The 19,031-nt window shown below is 51.8% G+C and overlaps 2 protein-coding genes across 4 annotated transcripts; both read left to right on the top strand.

Annotated features, from left to right (window-relative positions):
• PIGT (phosphatidylinositol glycan anchor biosynthesis class T) lies at positions 1-5,354 on the top strand. Of its 2 annotated transcripts, none has more exons than XM_002190271.6 (12): positions 1-193; positions 521-698; positions 1,619-1,746; positions 2,233-2,333; positions 2,490-2,576; positions 2,811-2,898; positions 2,973-3,070; positions 3,349-3,514; positions 3,598-3,798; positions 4,316-4,481; positions 4,599-4,682; positions 4,815-5,354. In XM_002190271.6, exons 1-12 carry the CDS (start codon positions 10-12, stop codon positions 5,065-5,067), a joined length of 1,734 nt encoding a protein of 577 aa, XP_002190307.5. In that variant the 5' UTR covers positions 1-9; the 3' UTR covers positions 5,068-5,354. The 2 variants fall into 2 exon arrangements, with proteins under 2 accessions (XP_002190307.5, XP_072773244.1); XM_072917143.1 differs by lacking the exon at positions 1-193 and adding an exon at positions 404-446.
• A 2,600-nt stretch (positions 5,355-7,954) lies between these two features.
• BLCAP (BLCAP apoptosis inducing factor) lies at positions 7,955-15,686 on the top strand. Of its 2 annotated transcripts, XM_030288452.4 has the most exons (3): positions 7,955-8,175; positions 11,210-11,414; positions 14,074-15,686. In XM_030288452.4, the coding sequence occupies exon 3, from the start codon at positions 14,159-14,161 to the stop codon at positions 14,420-14,422; it is 264 nt and encodes an 87-aa protein (XP_030144312.1). In that variant the 5' UTR covers positions 7,955-8,175; positions 11,210-11,414; positions 14,074-14,158; the 3' UTR covers positions 14,423-15,686. The 2 variants fall into 2 exon arrangements, with proteins under 2 accessions (XP_030144312.1, XP_030144311.1); XM_030288451.4 differs by lacking the exon at positions 11,210-11,414 and having other exon boundaries at positions 7,957-8,175.
• Positions 15,687-19,031: the final 3,345 nt, after the last annotated feature.

Raw genomic sequence — 19,031 nt, 5'->3', positions numbered from 1 at the left:
CGGGGCGGGATGGCGGCGGCGGTGCTGCTGCTGCTGCTGGCGGCGGCGGCAGGGCCCGGGCGGGCGGACGCGGGGCGGGAGCGGCGGGACGCGCTGCGGGAGGAGCTGCTGCTGAGCCCGCTGCCCACCGGCGATGTGGCCGCCACCTTCCAGTTCCGCACGCGCTGGGACGCGGACCTGCAGCGGGGCGCAGGTAGGGCGGGCCCGGCCTGGGCGGACCGCGCCGCTATTGGCCGGCCCGGGGGCGGACCGCGCTGCTATTGGCTGGGGCGGTGCGCAGGGGCGGGGCTATCGCGGAGGGACCACGCGACGTGCTGGCTTGCATCGAGCGGTGACATCACGGGTGCGATGACGTCAGAGCGGTGCGGTGACGTCACGCGAGGGGGCTCGGGGCCATGACGCAGGCGGGCTGTGTGCGATGGCGCAGGCAGAGGCAGTGCTGGCAGGTTTGGGCAGGCCCCGGTGTGATGTCAGGGCAGGCGATGGGGCATGAGGCCGGCAGGGACTAACGCTGCCGCAGTCTCTCACTACAGGCTCTTCCCGAAGGCGCTGGGGCGGCTGGTGGCAGCGCTGGGCGTGCGGGAGCTCCACCTCGCGCTCACCCAGGGCTTCTGGCGCACCCGCTACTGGGGGCAGCCGCCCCTCCAGGCACCCGCTGGCGCTGAGCTCTGGGTCTGGTTCCAGCCCACGGTCACCGAGTAGGTACCCCAGCCATGGATCTGTTCCTCCGGGTCCCCTTTGTGGCCACTGCAGCTGTTGCTTGCCTCTCCTGAGGCAGCCACGGTGTGTGAGTGAGCCTCCTGGCTTGAAAATGTCTGCTGGAAAGAAGAGCCCAGAAGTAGCTCTAAAAAACCCACAGAACATACCCCATCTGTTCACAGGATAGGATGTGGTGCTGAGGGCAAATCCTTGTTTACTAGAGGCCCAAGTAATTCCCCTGTGGGCTCTGTGATGACAAGCACTTAGCGGTGGCACAGAGAGAAATAACACTGATCTAACCAAGCAGTGGGTGTGTGTGTCATCGGGAGAAAACAGCATGGGGGATGAGGGTTCGGGGTGGATTGCAGGGCCCCTTGCTGCTCTAATACAGTGGGGCTGTATCTTGACCTCTCACACATGACTCACTTCCTTGGACTCTCACCCAATACCTGTCACCATCTCCCTTAGCACACCACCTCTGTTCAAGCTGCAGCAGCCCTGAGGGGGCTCACAGAGCTCTCTCCTCCCTGCAAGTGTCCCATTCCTGGGTCCAGTCAGCCTTTGGAGTTGCACCAAGGCACTGCTTTGGGACTCACAGCCCCTTCCCCATTCACAGACATCACCTCCTGCACGCTCCCTGTTCCCCTGGCCTCTCTCCTCACATGCCAGCTGTACCTACCACCATGTTCCTTGGCTGTGTGACACCTGTGAGTCCCTGCTGTGTGTCCCTTAAATTTCATGTGTCAGAATAAAATACCAAGAGAGTTGGGGAGTGCCAGCCCAGCAGTCTCTCTGCTCCATGCAGCTTCAGTAATCCAGTGTGGTCACCCCGCTGCATTTTCTGAATGTTACTGACTTAACACTTGTTGTTTCAGGGATTTGAGCTGCTGAGTAATCTCTGGTGTCTGTTCTCACACAGTGTTGACAAAGCCTGGAAAGAACTGAGTAACATCCTTTCGGGAATATTCTGTGCTTCTCTCAACTTCATTGACTCGACCAACACAGTGATTCCAACAGCATCCTTCAAACCCCTGGGTTTAGCCAATGGTGAGCCTGCCTCTGCCCTCTCACTCTTGCCTCTCACTTCAGTTCTGCCCTGTGCCACTGCCAGCATTCCAGGTGCAGGTCCTGCAACAGCTCTGGGTCTGGGTGTGTACAACAGCATCTGTTAACCTCTTCCCGGAAGGATTTCCTCTCCCTACAAACAAGGCTTGGATTTAAACAGAGGAAACCCACAAGTAGTACATGGCAGGTGCTCCCAGGCCCTTATCTGTCTCTATGAAAAGTGTTTTACGAAACAGTGAGGACTACAGGATTTAAGGCACTCACTAAAAAAGATCTGCTAGGATATATCCTTACCCATTCTTTCCAGTCACTCCAAACAGAGTGGGATTTACTTGTGGTGGAGCTCATGGCATTTCAGGCATACTGAGAGGGTGGTGGGATGTGGGGTACACTGGGGGTGGAACAGATCTGCTGCTGTGCTGATGCCTGTAGCAATCCCAGCCTGCTGAGCTCCCTCTCCCTGCCCAGGGACGGATCACCATCTCCTGCGTTACGCTGTCCTGCCCCGGGAAGTCGTCTGCACAGAGAACCTCACCCCTTGGAAGAAGCTGCTGCCATGTGGCTCAAAGGTAAAGATAAGTCCTGTTGCCTAATTGGGCCACTCCAGATGGACCTGGGCTCCCAGCAGCAAGCTGGGAGTATGCACTGAGAAGTTCCCTCAGGGCCTTTCTCTCGGTGGGAGCAGAGGACAGGGCAGGGCTGAGTTCCTCCTCTGTTCCCTGCAGGCTGGGCTCGCTGTGCTGCTGAAGGCTGAGCGCTTGTTCCACAGCAGCTACCACTCCCAGGCAGTGCACATCCGCCCCATCTGCAGGGTAAGCGCTGAACACCCCAAGAGAAAATCCAACCCTCCCTTGTCACATTGCAAGGTGTCACACTGGTTTGCCCAGCTACCCTGTGATGGGTTCACTGTGTCTAACACAGCTGTCATCCTGCTTCTCTGATACCCCCAAGGGGAATCTTGCAGTGCTGGTGGAGTTCCAGCTCCATCCTCGTGTCCTCCCCCTCCAGAAGGTGTCATCAGAGCCGCTTGTCTCTTTCTTGTCCAGGATGCCTCCTGCCTGGCTGTGTCTTGGGAGCTCAGACAGACCCTCACTGTGGTCTTTGACTTCTTTTCCAGTGGCCAAGGAAAGAAAGGTAAGCCTGGTGCCTGTGCTCGAGTGCTCCCAGCCTGCAGCACTTGACCTGCTACCTGACCTTGCTTTCCACAGACTGGTCCCTCTTTAAGATGTTCTCTCGCACACTGACTGACACATGTCCTCTGGCATCACAGAGCAAAGTCTACGTTGACATTTCCCCTAAGAACAAGGTAGGCTCATGGGCCAGAAAGGATGCTCTGCTCCCTCAGGTCAGCCACTTCATGTGGCTCTGAAACATCCTCACCTCCAACCTCTGCATGGGCTGGCCTCTCAGGGGCTAATAAAGGGAGGTGATTTCCTTGCTCTGAGCAGGGCTGAGGGGATGAGCCTGGTGGTGTTAGCAGGAGCACGGAGCTGGCTGATGGGTGGCAAAGCTCAGGGCTACCTGGAGGGACTTTGCCCAGTGTTGCCAGTTTCTTCAAGGTCATAGTCCGTTTGCTTTCCTCAGGAAAAGGAGCTCCTGGAAGTGTCCCCACCTCCAACATCAGTACATGAAGCTATTGTCCAAGGAGAAAAGAAAACCTATGCTGTCTATGACCTGCTGAGCCCCTTGCTCTTCAACACATCTCGCAGCCTCAATGTGCAGCTGAAGTGGAAGCGGCCTCAAGACAGCTGTGAGTGAGCAGAACTTCATTTGCACCACTGGCAGGGCTCCAGGGCTGGAAATCACCCCACTCCTGTCCTTCCTCTTCCACAGCGGAGATGCCCATTCCCACACTCCATGCTCAGCGTTACGTGGCGGGGTACGGGCTGCAGACCGGCGAGATCTGCACCCTCATCTACAACACTCACCCCTACCGGGCCTTCCCCGTGATCCTGCTGGAGACTGTGCCCTGGTACCTGCGGCTCTACGTGCACACCCTGACTATCATCACCAAAGGGAAGGAAAACAAGCCAAGTAAGTGAACTCTCCAAGCATGCCACCCAATTCCCTTGGCATGAGCAGCTCATTCCAAAGATGGTTTAGTCCCTCCCTCAGGCCCCAGTGATCACTGGGAAACTGGATTGTCAAACAAAACATTTTAAGATGTTTTCCTAGCCCCAAGTTCAGTGCTCACAGCAGATGAGACCATTAAGTTATTTATAAGAGGCACATGGATGGTATTTCATAATCCAGTAAGGCTTTAAACCAACATGAATTAATTTTTGTAGCACAGGCAGCTAACTGATGATTGGGTTTTATTTTGCATTTATACCTTTCCTTATGAATACCTGACTGTCATGGGTCAGTAGCTTTAAAGACCAGCTAAATTTAGCTTTAACACATCCTTTTTGCTATGGGTACATCTTCACTTGCCCAGAAAACCTCTCTCAGGACAGTGGAAGCAGGAGCTCCCACCTCATGGGAGATGTCCAGGCAATGTGAGTTGGACAAGGTTCCCCTGGTGCCATTGCTGAAATCTCTTTGGGGTTAGGTTACATCCACTACCAGCCAGCCCAGGACCGGAGACGGCCTCACCTCTTGGAAATGCTGATCCAGCTGCCAGCCAACTCCGTCACCAAGATCACAATCCAGTTTGAGAGGGCCTTACTGAAGTGGACAGAGTACCCACCTGACCCCAATCACGGCTTTTATGTCGGGTAATGACATTCCTCAGCTCTTCATCTCTTTCTGGGCTTTGCATAAAACTTACTGCCCAGTCTCTGGAGATGTCTTTGCTGTCAGGACTGACACTGGTGTGTTCTTTGTGCCCTCAGTTCATCTGTGCTGAGTGCCCTGGTGCCCAGTGTCACTGCAATGAAGGACATGGATGTGGAGCAGAGCCCTCTCTTCGCCTCACTGTGAGTGTGCTGGTGCTGGGAAGTGGGGCTGTGCCACAGCCTGTGGGCTGGGGCTGCTCTCATCCTCTCTGGTGAGCACAAAGCACTGGTCCTGTGCAGGCTGACCCTGCCTTTCCTCCTTCCACTCTCCAGGTTTCCTTCCTCCGATGGCTCCAGCTATTTTGTGCGCCTGTACACGGAGCCACTGCTGGTGAACCTGCCAACACCAGACTTCAGCATGCCCTACAACGTCATCTGCCTCACCTGCACCGTGGTGGCTGTGTGCTACGGCTCCTTCTACAACCTGCTGACCAGAACGTTCCACGTGGAGGAGCCCAGCCGGGGCGGGCTGGCCAAGCGGCTGGCCAACGTCATCCGAAAATTCAGGGGGGTACCCCCACTCTGAGAGGAGCCAGGGCAGCCAGCACTGCCTGCTGGGCTCTGTGGGGAGACACACAGCAGAGCGCTGCTGCCTCGTGTCTTGCTGGAAGCAGCTTGTTCTGTTTTGCTGCTGGGAACTCTCTTTGGGATCCAATAAGCTGAGAGATCACTTCCATTGCTGAGATGGGAAATGGCTCTAAGCCCATTGACTACTGAACTGCACTGCTGTGGGACTGGGAAAAGTCTTCTGTTTGGGAGAGGTGTAACTGACATGCTGGGAATGGTGCTGGAAGTAAACTGGAGTGTTTTGTACGTTTGTGCTGCTCCTGGTTGGTTTTACTTTCTCAGCTCATGGGCAGAGTTGACCCTCTAAGACTGTGAGCTGCCATGTCTGTAGCACACTGCCTGGATCAGCTGGGATTTGATGCAGGCAGGACCAGGCAAGGGGGTTTGATCTGCAGAAAAGAGAGGGATTCATCTGCTCTAACATCTCACCTTTCACAGTTGCCATGTTTCACATAAATGTCCTGTCACACTTGGCCACATTGGAGCCAGTTTGCAAATTAATTGTTGGGCACAGTGTATGTCTGCCCCCTCACCAACAGCAAGGGTTTATTTTCTTTCAAAGGAAAAAGCTGCTCTTGCTCACAGCTTATATTTGGAGGATTTTGAAACCCTCCACCTGCTCACCTCTCTGCCACAGCACAAGATTCTCCTCTGCACCCAGTGTCCCTGGAGCTTTGGGGAGCCTTGGCTCAGCAGACCCCAAGTGCTGAGCTGCAGCCAGCCCTGGGCTGGGAATGCAGGAATACACTGGCACCACTGTGCTCCTCAGTTATTTTCTCAAAATACAAATTACCACCTTGTGGTTCACACAGAGCAGCGGGAGGTCGTGGTGGTGCTGCTTGGCCTCTGACAGTGCTGCTTTCAGAGGTACACCCTTTCCTCTCAGATGTGGCTTTTGTGATTGCAACAGACACTGCTTACAGCCAGCTAAACAAAGGACAGGGAAATCACTGGAAGAAATACTCCCCAGAACCAAAGCAGAGCACAGCCAGAGGTCCTTTAAAAGCTTCTGCTTGAACAGAAAGGCCATAAAAACCCCATGGCCTCCTGTCCAGCACAGAACAAGCTGTTCCCACTAGCCTGGGATTACCTTTCTCTTCCATGCCAGAGATGCTTTTTACTCTGCAGCCTCTTACAGATCCACTCCACTGGATGGCTCCATGCAGCCTGCAGAGCCTGCTGAAATATGAATTTTGGACGATCCCTCTCTGTTCCTGCCTGCTGAAAAAGGTGCCATGGGCTGGGAGCTCACACCCCTGCCAGCCAGGCTTCAAGTGCAAAATGGAATTTCTTTATAGAAAGCCGGAACCACAACCAAAACCCAAGCGAGCACACAGCTCCCACAGCAGTCTTAGGCATGAGAGTTCACATTGCAGTTTGCAAAAGGATTTGGAGACCTCAAGTTGTGTCAAGCTGGAGCCAGTATCAATCCTGCAGACTGCAACCAGCAGCATGTGCTGGAGCAGCTCAGAGCAGCCCAGTTCCCTGGTGAAGCATGCTTGCTGCTGGTGTTGGGTAGGATCCTGAAAGTCCCCTGAGTGCCATGGGAATCATCAGCTGGTCTCTTGTAGTTATTTTTACTATGAACCATCAGAGCTGGCACCAGCCAAAGGCATTAGGGCCACTCCTATGCAGTGCCATAAACCAGGAATTTTAAACACCCCATAAAGAGGTCAGCCCAGAATAATGGCAGAGCAGTGGGAAACTATCCTGGGGCTGGATACACGCTTGTCGGGCCATTGGGAGAGCAGGTCTTATCGTAATTATCAAAAATGCACAGGCCAGCCAAATGGAAAACTGTGGGAAATGTGGGTGGCCCTGCAGCTGTGGCTGGGTGGGTTTTAAATGGTTGTGAAAATGCCAGTTCTTGGTCTTTGGGGTTTTTGTTTTTCGTGGACTATTTTTCTTCTTTCCCTTGGGCTCCTTTGGGTTGCTCAGTGCAGGAGAGACATGGAGCTCCCCGAGGCGAGCCCAGGGGAGGGCTGTGAAGATGACATCTCTTACAAGGAGAAGCTGAGGGAGCTGGGGTTGTTTAGGCTGGAGGAGAGACGACTGCGAGGGGAGCTTATCAATGCCTGTGAGCAGGCAGGGAGGGTGTTCTGAGGATGGAGCCAGGCTCTCCCCCGTGGTGCAGAACAGTGGGATGAGGTAACAGTTCCACCTGAACATGAAGAACTTTACTGCTGGGTGACTGGAACAGGCTGCCACTGAGATATTCCGGTGCCCCTGGACACGATCCAGAGCGCCGTGCTCGAGGGGACCCAGCGGAGCAGGGGGTGAGCAATGGCCTGCAGTGTCCCTGCCCAGCCCCGCTGTGCTCTGTGCCCTGAGGCAGCACAGCACGGGTGCAATGGAGCGTGCCAACAGCATTTAATAATAACCACAGAATATGCTGGGGTGGAAGGGACCCCTCAGGGTCCCCCAGTCCAGCTCCTGGCCCTGCACAGGCCACCCCAGGAGTCCCACCTGTGCCTCAGAGCGGTGTCCAAACGCTTCTAGAACTCAGACAGGCTCATAGCTGTGCCCACTGCCCTGGGGAGCCTGTTCCAGTGCCCGACCACCCTCTGGGTGAAAATCCTTTTCTTATATCCAACCTAAACCTGCCCTGACAGCTTCAGGCCATTCCCTCGGGTCCTGTCACTGGTCACGAGAGCCAAGCGCTCGGAGCTGCCCCTCGTGCGGAACCTGTGAGCAGCGCTGAGGTCTCCCCCTCAGTCTCCTCATCTCCCGGCTGAACACACCGAGCGTGCCTCATTACGCGATGCCACAAACACAAGAATCTCCTCACAGAACGCGGATCCGGCCGAGCGCGGCTCCGGCGCGCAGGCGCAGCTCCACCGGCGCAGGCGCAGCAGGCGCGGCGCTCGCTGCGGCCGCGCGGCGCTGCCGGACCCGCCCGAGGAGCGGCCGCTGCCCGCGCCCGCCGCGGAGCTGCAGCAGCGCGGCCGCAGCGCTCCGGGGACAGCCGGGACAGCGGGGACAGCCGGGACACCGCGGCCTCCCCCGGCTCCGGCACGCCGCTCCCTCCTTCCGCCGGGCGGCCCCGGGATGGCGGCGTGAGGCGGCGGTGAGTACGGGCCGGGAGCGGCCGGGCCCGGCCGGCGGAGCGGGGAGCGCTGCGGCTGCGGAGCTCGGAGGGGGGGAACGGGGGAAAAAGGGGGAAAGGTTCGCTGCTCCGAGCGGCCCCGCGCTCCTGGCCCTGCGTGCGCCGCGGGGGAAAAGGCTCCAACCGGCCCTGAGCTCGGTGCCAGCATGGAAATAACAGCGCTGTGTGTGCCCTCCCCTCCCTGCCTGCTGCTCCGTAGCTCTCCTTAGCGCCTTCTGCAAGCAAACCTTCGCCAGTTCCTCCCCAGGGCAGCACAATGCTCTGACAAGCTTTTGTCCCCACAGCCGGGCTGGGATGGGCCTTGTGGGTCCCCTCCAGCCCGGGGTATTCTGTGATAGTTTATGAATACTCTGCAGTATTCATAAACTATCCAGGCACCCTCCCCGAGCACCCGTACGTGCTTTGAGCCGGCTACAAACTGAGTTTACAAGCTGTTCTGTCATACAGGCATTGCTCATGATATCACAAACACGCAAGTGCAAGAGAAGAGAAAAAACAAGCTCTTAAAGCAGTCCGCAACATGCTCATGCTGAACTCTCCCACACTTCCCTGGTACTGAAACGTTTCAATGGACCTTGCAAGTATTGTCATGGTGCAGTAACCTTTGTCTTTCCAAACTGTAGGTCATAACTCTTACAGCTGCTCAAACAGCATTTTTGCCTTTCCTGATCTGAGATGCAGAAAACTCACCCTTACCAGGCTGTATTTGGACCTCTGAAGCCTGCTGAAGGCACAAAAGGTAGAGAAGAGGTCCAAATTAAAACTACTTTTCTTAGGGATCTTGGAATGGGCCTGGAAGTTGTGATCTTTGGCAGTTAAAGGTAGAAGGTGGGAATGAGGACCTCTGAAAATTAATGAATTTGTACAAATGAAAGTAGCAGTACTTCAGATGACATCTGTGACTGCTGACCTCTTCCCATCACAGAGCTGGCTGACTTAAGCTTCTGCTCCTCTGATTCCTGATGATCTCCAGGCCCATTCCAAGCTCTCTGAGAAAAACAATTAGTTTTGGTTTGGATCTCTCCTCTGCCTTCCTGCTCATGGGTGGAGAAGGATTCGCTCTGGTGCTGTGAGGGCATTGCAGTCCAAATGGAGTGGACATGTCTCTGGAAGTGGTGAAAAGAGTGGCTCAACAGAGAGCCTCCACTTTTCACCAAGTGAGTTGCTTTGGCTTGTGTCTGTCTTGAGAAATCAGAGCACTAACCCACAGTCTTGGTTAGGAAAGGATTTGTTGCCTTTTTGGAAACTGTTGTGATTACATTGCACTATTTCTGAGTCTACATCAAGTCTCCAAGGCATGATCCAAGACTAGGGTATGGCCTTTGCCAAAAAGTATAGACTCACTCTTTCCAGCTGAGTCATACCAGCAGATAAAGCTTTTTAAAAAATTGAAATAATAGTGGCAAAGCTAAAAAAAAACCCTAGAGAAGTTAATCCCTGCTGTAAATAGGTCTTAAAGTTTGAGCAGTTATGGTTCTTGGGTTTACGACAGAGGGTTGGCATCTGGGAAACTGGTCTGCTGTTACTTTTCTTAGCTGAACTCTTCAAACTTGTCACTTGATAGTTCTTCACCTCTCTTTTTGTCCCAGTGCTTTAGATGTGTATTTTTCAGCAGCTGTTTTGGGTGCTGTGTGATATTGGAGTTGGTTTTGAACACACACTGGCAGTGTGAAGCACTGCCCACATGCATCAGTTAGTATTTGTGGCAGGGTTTTTGATTAAAACAATTTTAAGCAGACAGGTGAGCATTGTAGGTAAGAAACACATCCCTGAGGCTTCCTCTTCAGTTTATGTGCACTGGATAACTTGAGAGAGTTTTATCTAACCAGTGTGGCTTTTCATCACAAGCAGAGACTTCAGCTTTTGGGAAGGAGGGAAGATGATACCAGCACGCCCCAATAAAAAGGTTACTCAGTGTTTTATTGCAGACCTTTCAGCTCTCAGCCTGGGAAAGTCTTTCTGTAGCATCTGCTGGGGGAGTTCTTTGTGGACAGCACTGGCTTAAAGGCTGCCTTTGTAAGGTCTGAACAAGCTTACCCTTGAAGTGCTTAGGAAAATTTGGCTGATATTCTCCCCTTCCAGGGTAAATGGACTGTTAAAGAATTCAAATGTTCTTGAGAAAGATACGACTTGGTATTGACGTACTGAGGTGTCAAACCTATAGTGTAGGAACACCTCTCAGTGTGTTAATTGCTGAGTTACTTTGTGGAATATGAAGGAACAGCTTGCTAGCTCCTCAGATGGATTTATTACAAAACATGACTGATCCATTGCAAAGCAGTGCACTGTGCTACTCACGCTACACCTGTCATCACTGAAATTTTGTTTCTGCTTGGGAAAGGTCTGCTGCTGCCTTTGCACTGGAATTCCAAAATCCTCTGCACGAACATACACCAGTAGGACCTGAATGTTTTTGGGAGGGAAGATGACAGCAGGGAGGGCTGGGAATGCAATGGAAGCCATCTAATAAGCATGTGGAAAAGTATTGGTGCTTGGTCATTAAGGAGGTGCGCAGGGAACCTCCCCTGGCTGCAGGAACTGGCAGGAGGAGGCTCTGGCAGCACGTGGAGATCAGACTGGGCCACAGAGGGAGCATCACCAGCTCTGCTGCTGAGGGGTCTGAAATGAGTTCAAGTGGCTCCCAGAGCTGTGGAGGGGTGAAAGGGGATGTGGGAAGGAGCTGTCAGGTAAACATAAGTGGCCACAAAATCGTGTGACATGAGGAGCAGGTTTGGGGATAGCGGGACACTGGGCTGGCTGAGGCAAGGAGTGAGTCGGGCAGGGGAGAACAAGAGCAACTGGTTGAGGGAAAACAGGATGCAGTTGTGAAACCAGTCATGTTGGGTGACAGGTTGTTATTTGCTCTGTGGTAATATGGTAATGTTTGGCTTGGATTGTGACGAGGGGACAAAGACAACAAGGTAGGAATCTTTAATTTGTAGATTTCACCTTGCTTGAGAAACCAGGCAAAACCAAATATTGTTGTGGCTTTCAGAAGGATCTGCCTGTCCTGGGCATGAAGGAGAATGTTCCCTGCTCAGTAAGGAGCTGATAGCAGGAGGTGCTGTTTCTCTTGGATCAATAGAGTGTAAAGAGAACTCGGTCTCAGTGCCAGCTGTACAGAGAGTCTCTAGTGAAGAGCACGGATCTTACTGCTGGGAAGTCCCTTGAGGGAGACAGAGCTGTAGCAGCCTCCAACAGTAAGTACTTGGTCTAGGATCAGCTGTGGGATATAGCAAAGGGTCCTGAGCCTTTAACTGGTTGGTAGTGAAGGGAGACGTGAGAATAAAAGCAAACTGACTACAGATACAAAGAGCAGCTGTTTGAATGGCTGCATTTGGCAGAAATCCAAGAGGTTTGCAGGTTGAAGTGCATTGGCATTGAAACTTTGTAGTAAAAATAACTGCTATAAATGGTTCTTTATTCTACAGTGGTTGTATTGATTGCTACAAGCATCTGGTTCTTGCAGGAAATACTAATATTTAAAAATTAGTAACTTGTTGGGAGACGGCTTTGTGTTTGTAGGAACTGCACTAGTAAAGCTTAGACACTTAAAATCAACTCAGTATTTAGAGTGTTATTGTTAAGAGCATTGTAGGAACGAGGAGGCCAGACTATGAAATACAAAGTGTAGCTAAAACACAAATTATAAGTGTTTTTTAACTGTGGTCAGTTGTAAAGTTTGGGGTTAAAAGCTCAATAGTGACACATTACTCTATTAGAGCTGAGAGGTTTGTGACATTAGTTCTGAAAAATTCTAGTTCAGCCTTGTGCTACTTAACAGACACATTCTTTACCCATTTCTTTACTTTAGAGACAGAAACCCAAAGCAAAGTAGGCACTTTAAAGTATCAAGAACAGGTGACACAAATTGCCACAGAAGTCAAGCTGATGCAACTTAGGGCTGGATCTAGCAAAAACATAACATGGCATTTAGGGAGTGATTTTTAATGCTCAGTGTTTCGAGCACTTGTGAGAAAAAAAATTGCAGGAAACTTCAAGAAGGGAACATTTCAGGAGGATTAAGGCAGCTGCAGATCATTGATTTAGTAAAACTTTGCTGCATTCAATGCAATCTGAACGGAAAAGTTGAGTGGTGGGTTTTAATTACCTTCCTGTTCAAATATTTGTTGTTAGAGCTTTTTCTTTCCATTCTTCCCCTTGGGAAAAAAAAGTTCTCTAGTACTTCTGTGGTATTGTTTACTCCAGAGACATCTGAGCAATTCACAAAGGCGAGGAGACAGCATGTTTTGTTATGAAATGAGTAATAGCTAATTCCAGTTTACAGATGGGGGGAAAAGGCTTGGGACTATACTTGCCCTTAAAGATGCAAGTGAGTGACTTGCCTAAAACAGAACTAACATTGGGAGCTTTATTTCTGTGACTTTGCTTTATCTGTATTGCAGCATAAAACAAATTTTTCCTTACTCTTTGTCTGTGGAGCTGTAGCTTAGTTTTACTAATTGAACTCCAGCTGCTCTCTCTGCTGGAAAACACTCCCTTGCAGGAGCACCAGCACAATGTACTTTCCCCACATAATATTTGTGCTGGTGGGGATGTTTGCCTGCTTTTTCCTACTAACATTAAAGTAAAATAGATCATGCTGCTCAGGATGGCAGCATTTCCTGCTGCTGACAGCAGAGCCCATTGCTACCTGTGAGACAAGTCTGACCTCAGTGTTCTTTTGGAAGAGAACCTCGTGTGGTTTTCTCTTGGCTTTTCTCTGCAATCCCTCATTCTCCCTCCCTTTGCCAGGAAATCCCTTCTCCTGCCAACAGGAGCCAGTGGAATGTGCTGTTTGTTTACATTCTCACTCCTTCATCCTACTAACCTTCCCACCCCCCAGCTGTAATCCTAACAAGCTCAGCTGAGCCCTTCATGCTTCTGAGGGAGCACTGCTCCATTGAGTAATTGCAGATACAAGGCTTTCTGCAAGGGGCTGTCCCCACCAGACTCTTCTTGGGGGTGAGGCATTTATTGTTTTTAAAGCCATTTGAAATTCTTGAAGGGGTTTGTAGTGCTTCAAAGGAAAAAAAAACCAAAAGCACACACTTAATGTCATTGCTAAAGGTAGGAGCAGCTTTTCTGGACTTGTAGTGAGCTGCCATCTCTGCCTAGGAAAGCCCTTAAAGCTCAGTTCCCAGAGGGTTTTATAATAATCCAAGTGAGGAAATCCTGTGTTTACAGCACTTATGGAAATTGCCATTTTGAGCCTGTCCCCCGGTTTGATCTATTCACATACTTTATCTTATCTGACTTTAGCTGTTTGGCAAGGATTATAAATCTTTAAGCTGGGACTGTCCTCCCCTTTGTTTTACAGCCTGGATGCTGCTAGGGCTTTCCTGGGTAGCTTGATGTGTAGCTGCTCTGGTGCTGTCCTGCTAGAGGACTTTATTGTTTGTGTGCAGAACAATTCCTTACACTAATGCTTCCTTAGCACTTCTTTGTGGCACCAAATAGTGATTACCCTTCAATTGCATTTCTTTATATCATCTCTCAAGTCTTTGGACTGTCTTGGATCAATGTGTGCAGGGAAGGCTGTGACAGCTTGTTTCCCATTTCCACCTCTCTCTTTCTGTTCCTGCACTGTGCTAAAAGGGTCTCATTTGTTAGCCTGGATAAAAGCCTGAGGAGCAGAGGACAGGATACACTTCTGTACCAGCTTTAGCTGATCCTGTCCCCGACTGGGTGGTTCAGAAAGCAGGAAGCTTTCCACCAGCTCCAAGACACACTAGAATTTAGTACTGGGAGTTCAACCATCAGCATATGATGCTTGGGAATGAATGGAGCTTTAGAAGAATGTCAGTTGATTTTTCCCTTTCATTTCTCTGAGAGTCTGACATTTCCTCCTCCCTACAGAGCAGCCTGCCCTCCGGAGGAGTTGCTGGAGCCTGTTCTGGAGCACATCTGACTGCTACTGCCAACGAGGCCCCAGCCAGCCACGATGTACTGCCTTCAGTGGTTGCTACCTGTCCTGCTCATACCCAAGCCCCTCAACCCAGCATTGTGGTTCAGTCACTCAATGTTCATGGGATTCTACCTGCTCAGTTTTCTCCTGGAACGGAAACCTTGCACAATTTGTGCCTTGGTCTTCCTGGCAGCTCTATTCCTCATCTGCTACAGCTGCTGGGGGAACTGCTTCTTGTATCACTGCACAGGATCCCAGCTGCCAGAATCAGCTCATGATCCCAACATAGTGGGCACCTAGAAAATCATAATCTTCCAGTCTGCTGAGGGCTTTGCTTTTTAAAAAAGGGGTGGGGCTGGGGAGGAGGGGGGTGTTGGGCGTGGGACTGGCGTAAGGACAACCTATTTCTTGTAACTGTGCGTGGACTGGAGTGGCAAATTCTTCCCACTCTGCCTGTGAAATTCAACTTGTTTACTGTGTGAACTCTGGCAGCACCACCTGCTTTTTTAGAAGCAGAAATCTTTTTTTTTTTTTTTCTTTCCCGTATCACCGGGAACAGACACCAGCCCTCTCAACTGAGAACTGCTGGAAGCCTGAGCTGCTGGCCCCTGCCCAGCTGGAAGTGCTGGAGTTGTGTGTCACTTGTCTGCATTAGGCCATGGTGGTCTAACTCAGGGCTCTTGGCCCACTGATCCTGCTTGAACAGCTACAAGATTCTCTCAGTCTCTCTTTGTGGGGAGCCAGCCTTCCCACCTTGCTGTCAAGGGCGAGTGCAACAGCTCACAAATGGACTTGGCCAAAAGCTGCTGGAGCCAGAGGCAGTTGAGTCATCTCCTCCTGCTCAGCCTGCCAAAGAGATGTGTGCACTGCCCAAGTGCTTTCTGAACTCTTTGCTCCAAGATCCCAGCCTGAAAGCCTCAGTTATGCTGCTGCTTTTATAAAGCCTGACAGGCAGTAGAGACTCTCTTCCCCTCCTCCTACACGTCCCAGGTTTACCAAGGTATTGACTGTTGAGAGAAGGAACCAGCATGCTGCAAGACACAAGATTTTGGAAGTCACTGTGAACTTTACCCTACAAAACTCATGCTAGCCTGAAAGGCTGGGTGTGGGCAGGGCAGGAGAGGATCCATGAAGTGGAGGCATGGCTTGAAGCAGTAAGTGCTTCAGCCATTTTCAGAGATAATGGTTTTGGGCCAGAGGTGACAGAAGTGCTGGTGCTACTGACTAGAGAAGGGCAGAGGCTGATGTGTGGTGTCTCCAGCTTCCTGGCAGAAGGATGTCAAGAGTCCAAGGTGCTGGTGGGTCAGGCCTACAGCCCTGGGGCAGAGGTTGGTTTGTGAGAAACCTTAAGAGGTTGACACAAAACACTTACCTCTAATCTTTGAAGGTTTCCTTCCCCTTTGCCATCTGTTTGTCTTTCCTTCAGTCTTCTGGTGGAGAGCAGCAGAAGTGGCTGTTGCTGTCCTGAGGCAGTTCAAGCTATGAGGTTGTGAAACTTCCAGAGTATTGTTTGTTCATTGCACAGCTGTTCAAAATGTTTAATAAAGCTTTATAAACTTCGGTCTATGGCCTCCTGCCCAGCATGAAGCATTGGCTGCTCATTGTGGATGCCTTAGCCCAGCAATCACGAGTCCCTGCATTGTTCTGTTCCCAGCACAGCAACCCGCAGCAGTCTCCAGCAAGAGGCAGAGCCTGGCTGCCCTGTAGTTCCCAGTACTGACTCTTCCTGACTGTTTAGGCTCACCCTGAGCTGGCTGGGAGCCAGACTGGCAACTCCTAAACAGCCTCATCGCAACCAGAAGCACCTCCTGTGTCGCGTGTGTCTGCACTTATGTGACAGATTCCACTTTTTCTTGCTGCTTAGGAAATGAAAACCCCTGAGCTGTGTCCTGGGAGCTGCTAATCCCCAGCTCCGGCAGTAAAAGTGTCTGCTGGGTGCCCACGTGGTGTAAGCCCATCCCATGGCACCACATCACCCCAGCCTGTCCCTCTGCCCAGCTGCCACCAGCCATCCAGGAGGGCACACACGCTGCTGTGAGCCCTTCCCCAGCCTTGGCCCTGCCCCTGTGCAGAACGGGAAGAGACAGACTGTGGGATCCAGCAGTGCCCAGAAGCACCTGAGAGTGTTAAAGATTGTGGGAGCTATGTTGCTGGAGCTGAAATTGGCTTTATCCCTTGCTCTGAAGATCAGGTCCAAGCTGGAAAGAGTTCAGGGCATATTAGTGTTTACATGATTAAAAAAAACCCGTGCCACATCGAAAATAGATGTGACAGCTCTGTCACCTGTCAGGGTGAGGGAAGTCCCAGTAGCTGTCACATCAACTCAGGCATAAATAACAAATGGAAAGGAGAGGGGAGGGCACCCATGGCACAGCTGTGCTCTGAGCAACTTCTGAGTTTTAATGTACTTAAGTTAATGCACTCTGTTCTGTCAAGACAACACTTCTGTTGCTCACTAGCCAAGTTGCACTTTACAGCAATTTAAATAAATGCTAGCCACGAAGCCAGACTATGCTTTGGATGAGAGCAAGCCCTTTGTACGTAGGGTTCAAGACAAGGTACAGCTGCGGCCTCTTGTATGAAACCCAGCTCAAAAAAAGCACTTCAAAAGAGGGAGGCTGCAGGACAGCTTTCAATGTGTAAAAGCCTCCCACCCCTACTGCAGAGATGGAGCACTCTTTGATGTGCACACAGCACTCTCCAGCACACTCTCTTACTCTCCTTAGGGCCCTGAGATACCATCTTCATTGTAAAGATAGAAAAGTAAAGCAACTTAGTCATGGTCAGACAGAAAGCCTGGGGCAGAAGGAGGAACCCAACCAAGTCTCACATCCCATGCTAATGCCTGGTTCGTCCTTCTCCATAAAGAGACTGTGAAAAACCAGCCTGTGACTGCAGAACAGGTCAAACCCGATGGCTTCTGCAGAGCAGCATCACAGCTTCCCTGCCTGTGCAGCACGGATGGGGCTGAGCCTGGACAGCCACGGCCGGAGTGCTCAGCCAGGCGTTTGGGAGAAATGCTCATAGAGATGTTCTGCCCTTCTCTGCCAGAAAAGAAAAGCAGTGGGGTGGCTCTGTCCGTGGGTATCCTGGGGGCACCATGGAGTCTCTGTGTGGGGAACACACAGGTGGGCAGCTGCAGCAGTGGCTCAGAGCAGTGGGATTTAGAGCACAGCCACTGCTGTGCCCGGCCCCACTGAGCCTGGACGGTGCCCGCAAGTGTCACTTGACACTTTGGCACTGAGTGTCATCACCTTGCTGAATTGCAGTGTCCATCTGCCTGGTGCTCCCTGGATACAGGGAGCTGGAGCCTTAAGCTGTTCCTTTGTCTTTCTGTATGAGAGAGAGATAATTTTCTTTTCTAGGTCACATAACAGAACAGTGACACAGCAGGGTCAATAAAGAAAAAAAAAAAATAAGCCCAGGTTCCAATCCTTAGAAACAGAGATGCAGCTTGGCTCAGACAGTCCTTGGACTCCTCAGTACAGCTTTAGGGTCCAGGGGATTTTCATACTCCTCCTCAACCCTTCTTGGGGAGAGGGAGCATCCCCAGGATGAGCAGCTGGAATACCACAAGGCTTGCCATTTTTTTTTTTTTTTTTTTTTTTTTTTAAGCTTTATGTCTGGCTGATATCCATGATAGTCCATCATCTTAGGATCTGACACTTGGCAGTCGAGCTCCCCAGCACTGCTCGGGGTGCAGGTAGGAATCAGCCTGCTCTCCCAGCAGCTGCCTCTCATCCAGGGATCTTGCTGGATGCTTAGTGCCTCCTGCCTGGATTCTCCTCCTGCTCACCCTGAGACAAGCCCACAATGCGGCCTTACAAACAGCAGCAGCCAGAGGAAAGAGATTGATCCCATGGAGAAGCCATTTGGGCTGGAAGCACCCACCAGTGGGCTCAGGGAGGCAGCCAAGTCTGGAGGAACAGTCCCACTGACAATAGCACCAACCTTGTCCCCTCATCCTGTCTCCCAGGCTGGTGCAGCCAATCTCCTGAGCCAGGCAGACCACAAACATCCCTGGGGGTCACAGGTAGCCCTGCCTGCAGCTTTTCTCTGACACCAGGTGGTTTCCCAGCCGTGGGAGGTAAGCTACAGTCAGGTAAGGACTTCAGCCCTCCCCCCAGAGCCCGAAGATTACCCCTTGGCAACAGGGTTTTGCTACTCTTCCAGCAAAGGCAAAGCCTCTGGTAGTAGGGCAAGGGAGGACAGATGGCTCAGGTGCCACCCAGACCTGCTGCTGGAGGGGATGAGATCCAAGTGACAACAGGCTGTGTCCTCTGAGGGAACACATGGTGGCAGCCTCCTGTCCACCCCTTGTTACCAGTGAGTAACAGGCACTGTGGGAGCTCTGATGGCAGTGCCAGAAAAACCTGAGAGCCTACACAGAGGGACAGTCCTGCTGTGAGCCAACCCTTTAACATACAGCACCCTGCTCCGGCCCCAGGAGATCTTCTGCTGCATTTAGGCTGTGGGAGAGACTCCAGACCCTCAGCACAACTCAGGATTTGCAGTTCAGGGCTGACCCTGTGTACTAAAAAGCATTTATCCTGTGGGAGCCAGGAGCCCACGTTCTTGGGGAGTGCTACCACCGAGCTTTGGGTGAGTGAAGGGGATGCTCAAGTCAAACAACAACTCCTCCTCACCATTTTAGAGCCCATTGCCAACACAAACTGCACAGCACAGGACCCCTGCCTCCACTAGAGCTGCTCAGGGGCAGCCACAGCCCCACCCCAACACCCTCTTAAGATGCTTCACCTGTCTCTGAGGCTGAGGACAAGACAGAGAGAGGAGGAAGCAAACAGTGCCATAGGCAGGGCTTGGAAGTCCTGAATCCAGTCCCCTCATCCCCTGCACACAAACCACCTCAGTTCCCTTGCACCTCCCGAGGGTCAGGCTGGACAGCAGC

This window comes from Taeniopygia guttata, chromosome 20 (genome assembly GCF_048771995.1).
Source record: "Taeniopygia guttata chromosome 20, bTaeGut7.mat, whole genome shotgun sequence".
Classification (NCBI taxonomy): Eukaryota; Metazoa; Chordata; class Aves; order Passeriformes; family Estrildidae; genus Taeniopygia; species Taeniopygia guttata.
Note: the sequence above shows the minus strand (reverse complement) of the source record. Positions and strands in the feature narration are given on the sequence as shown.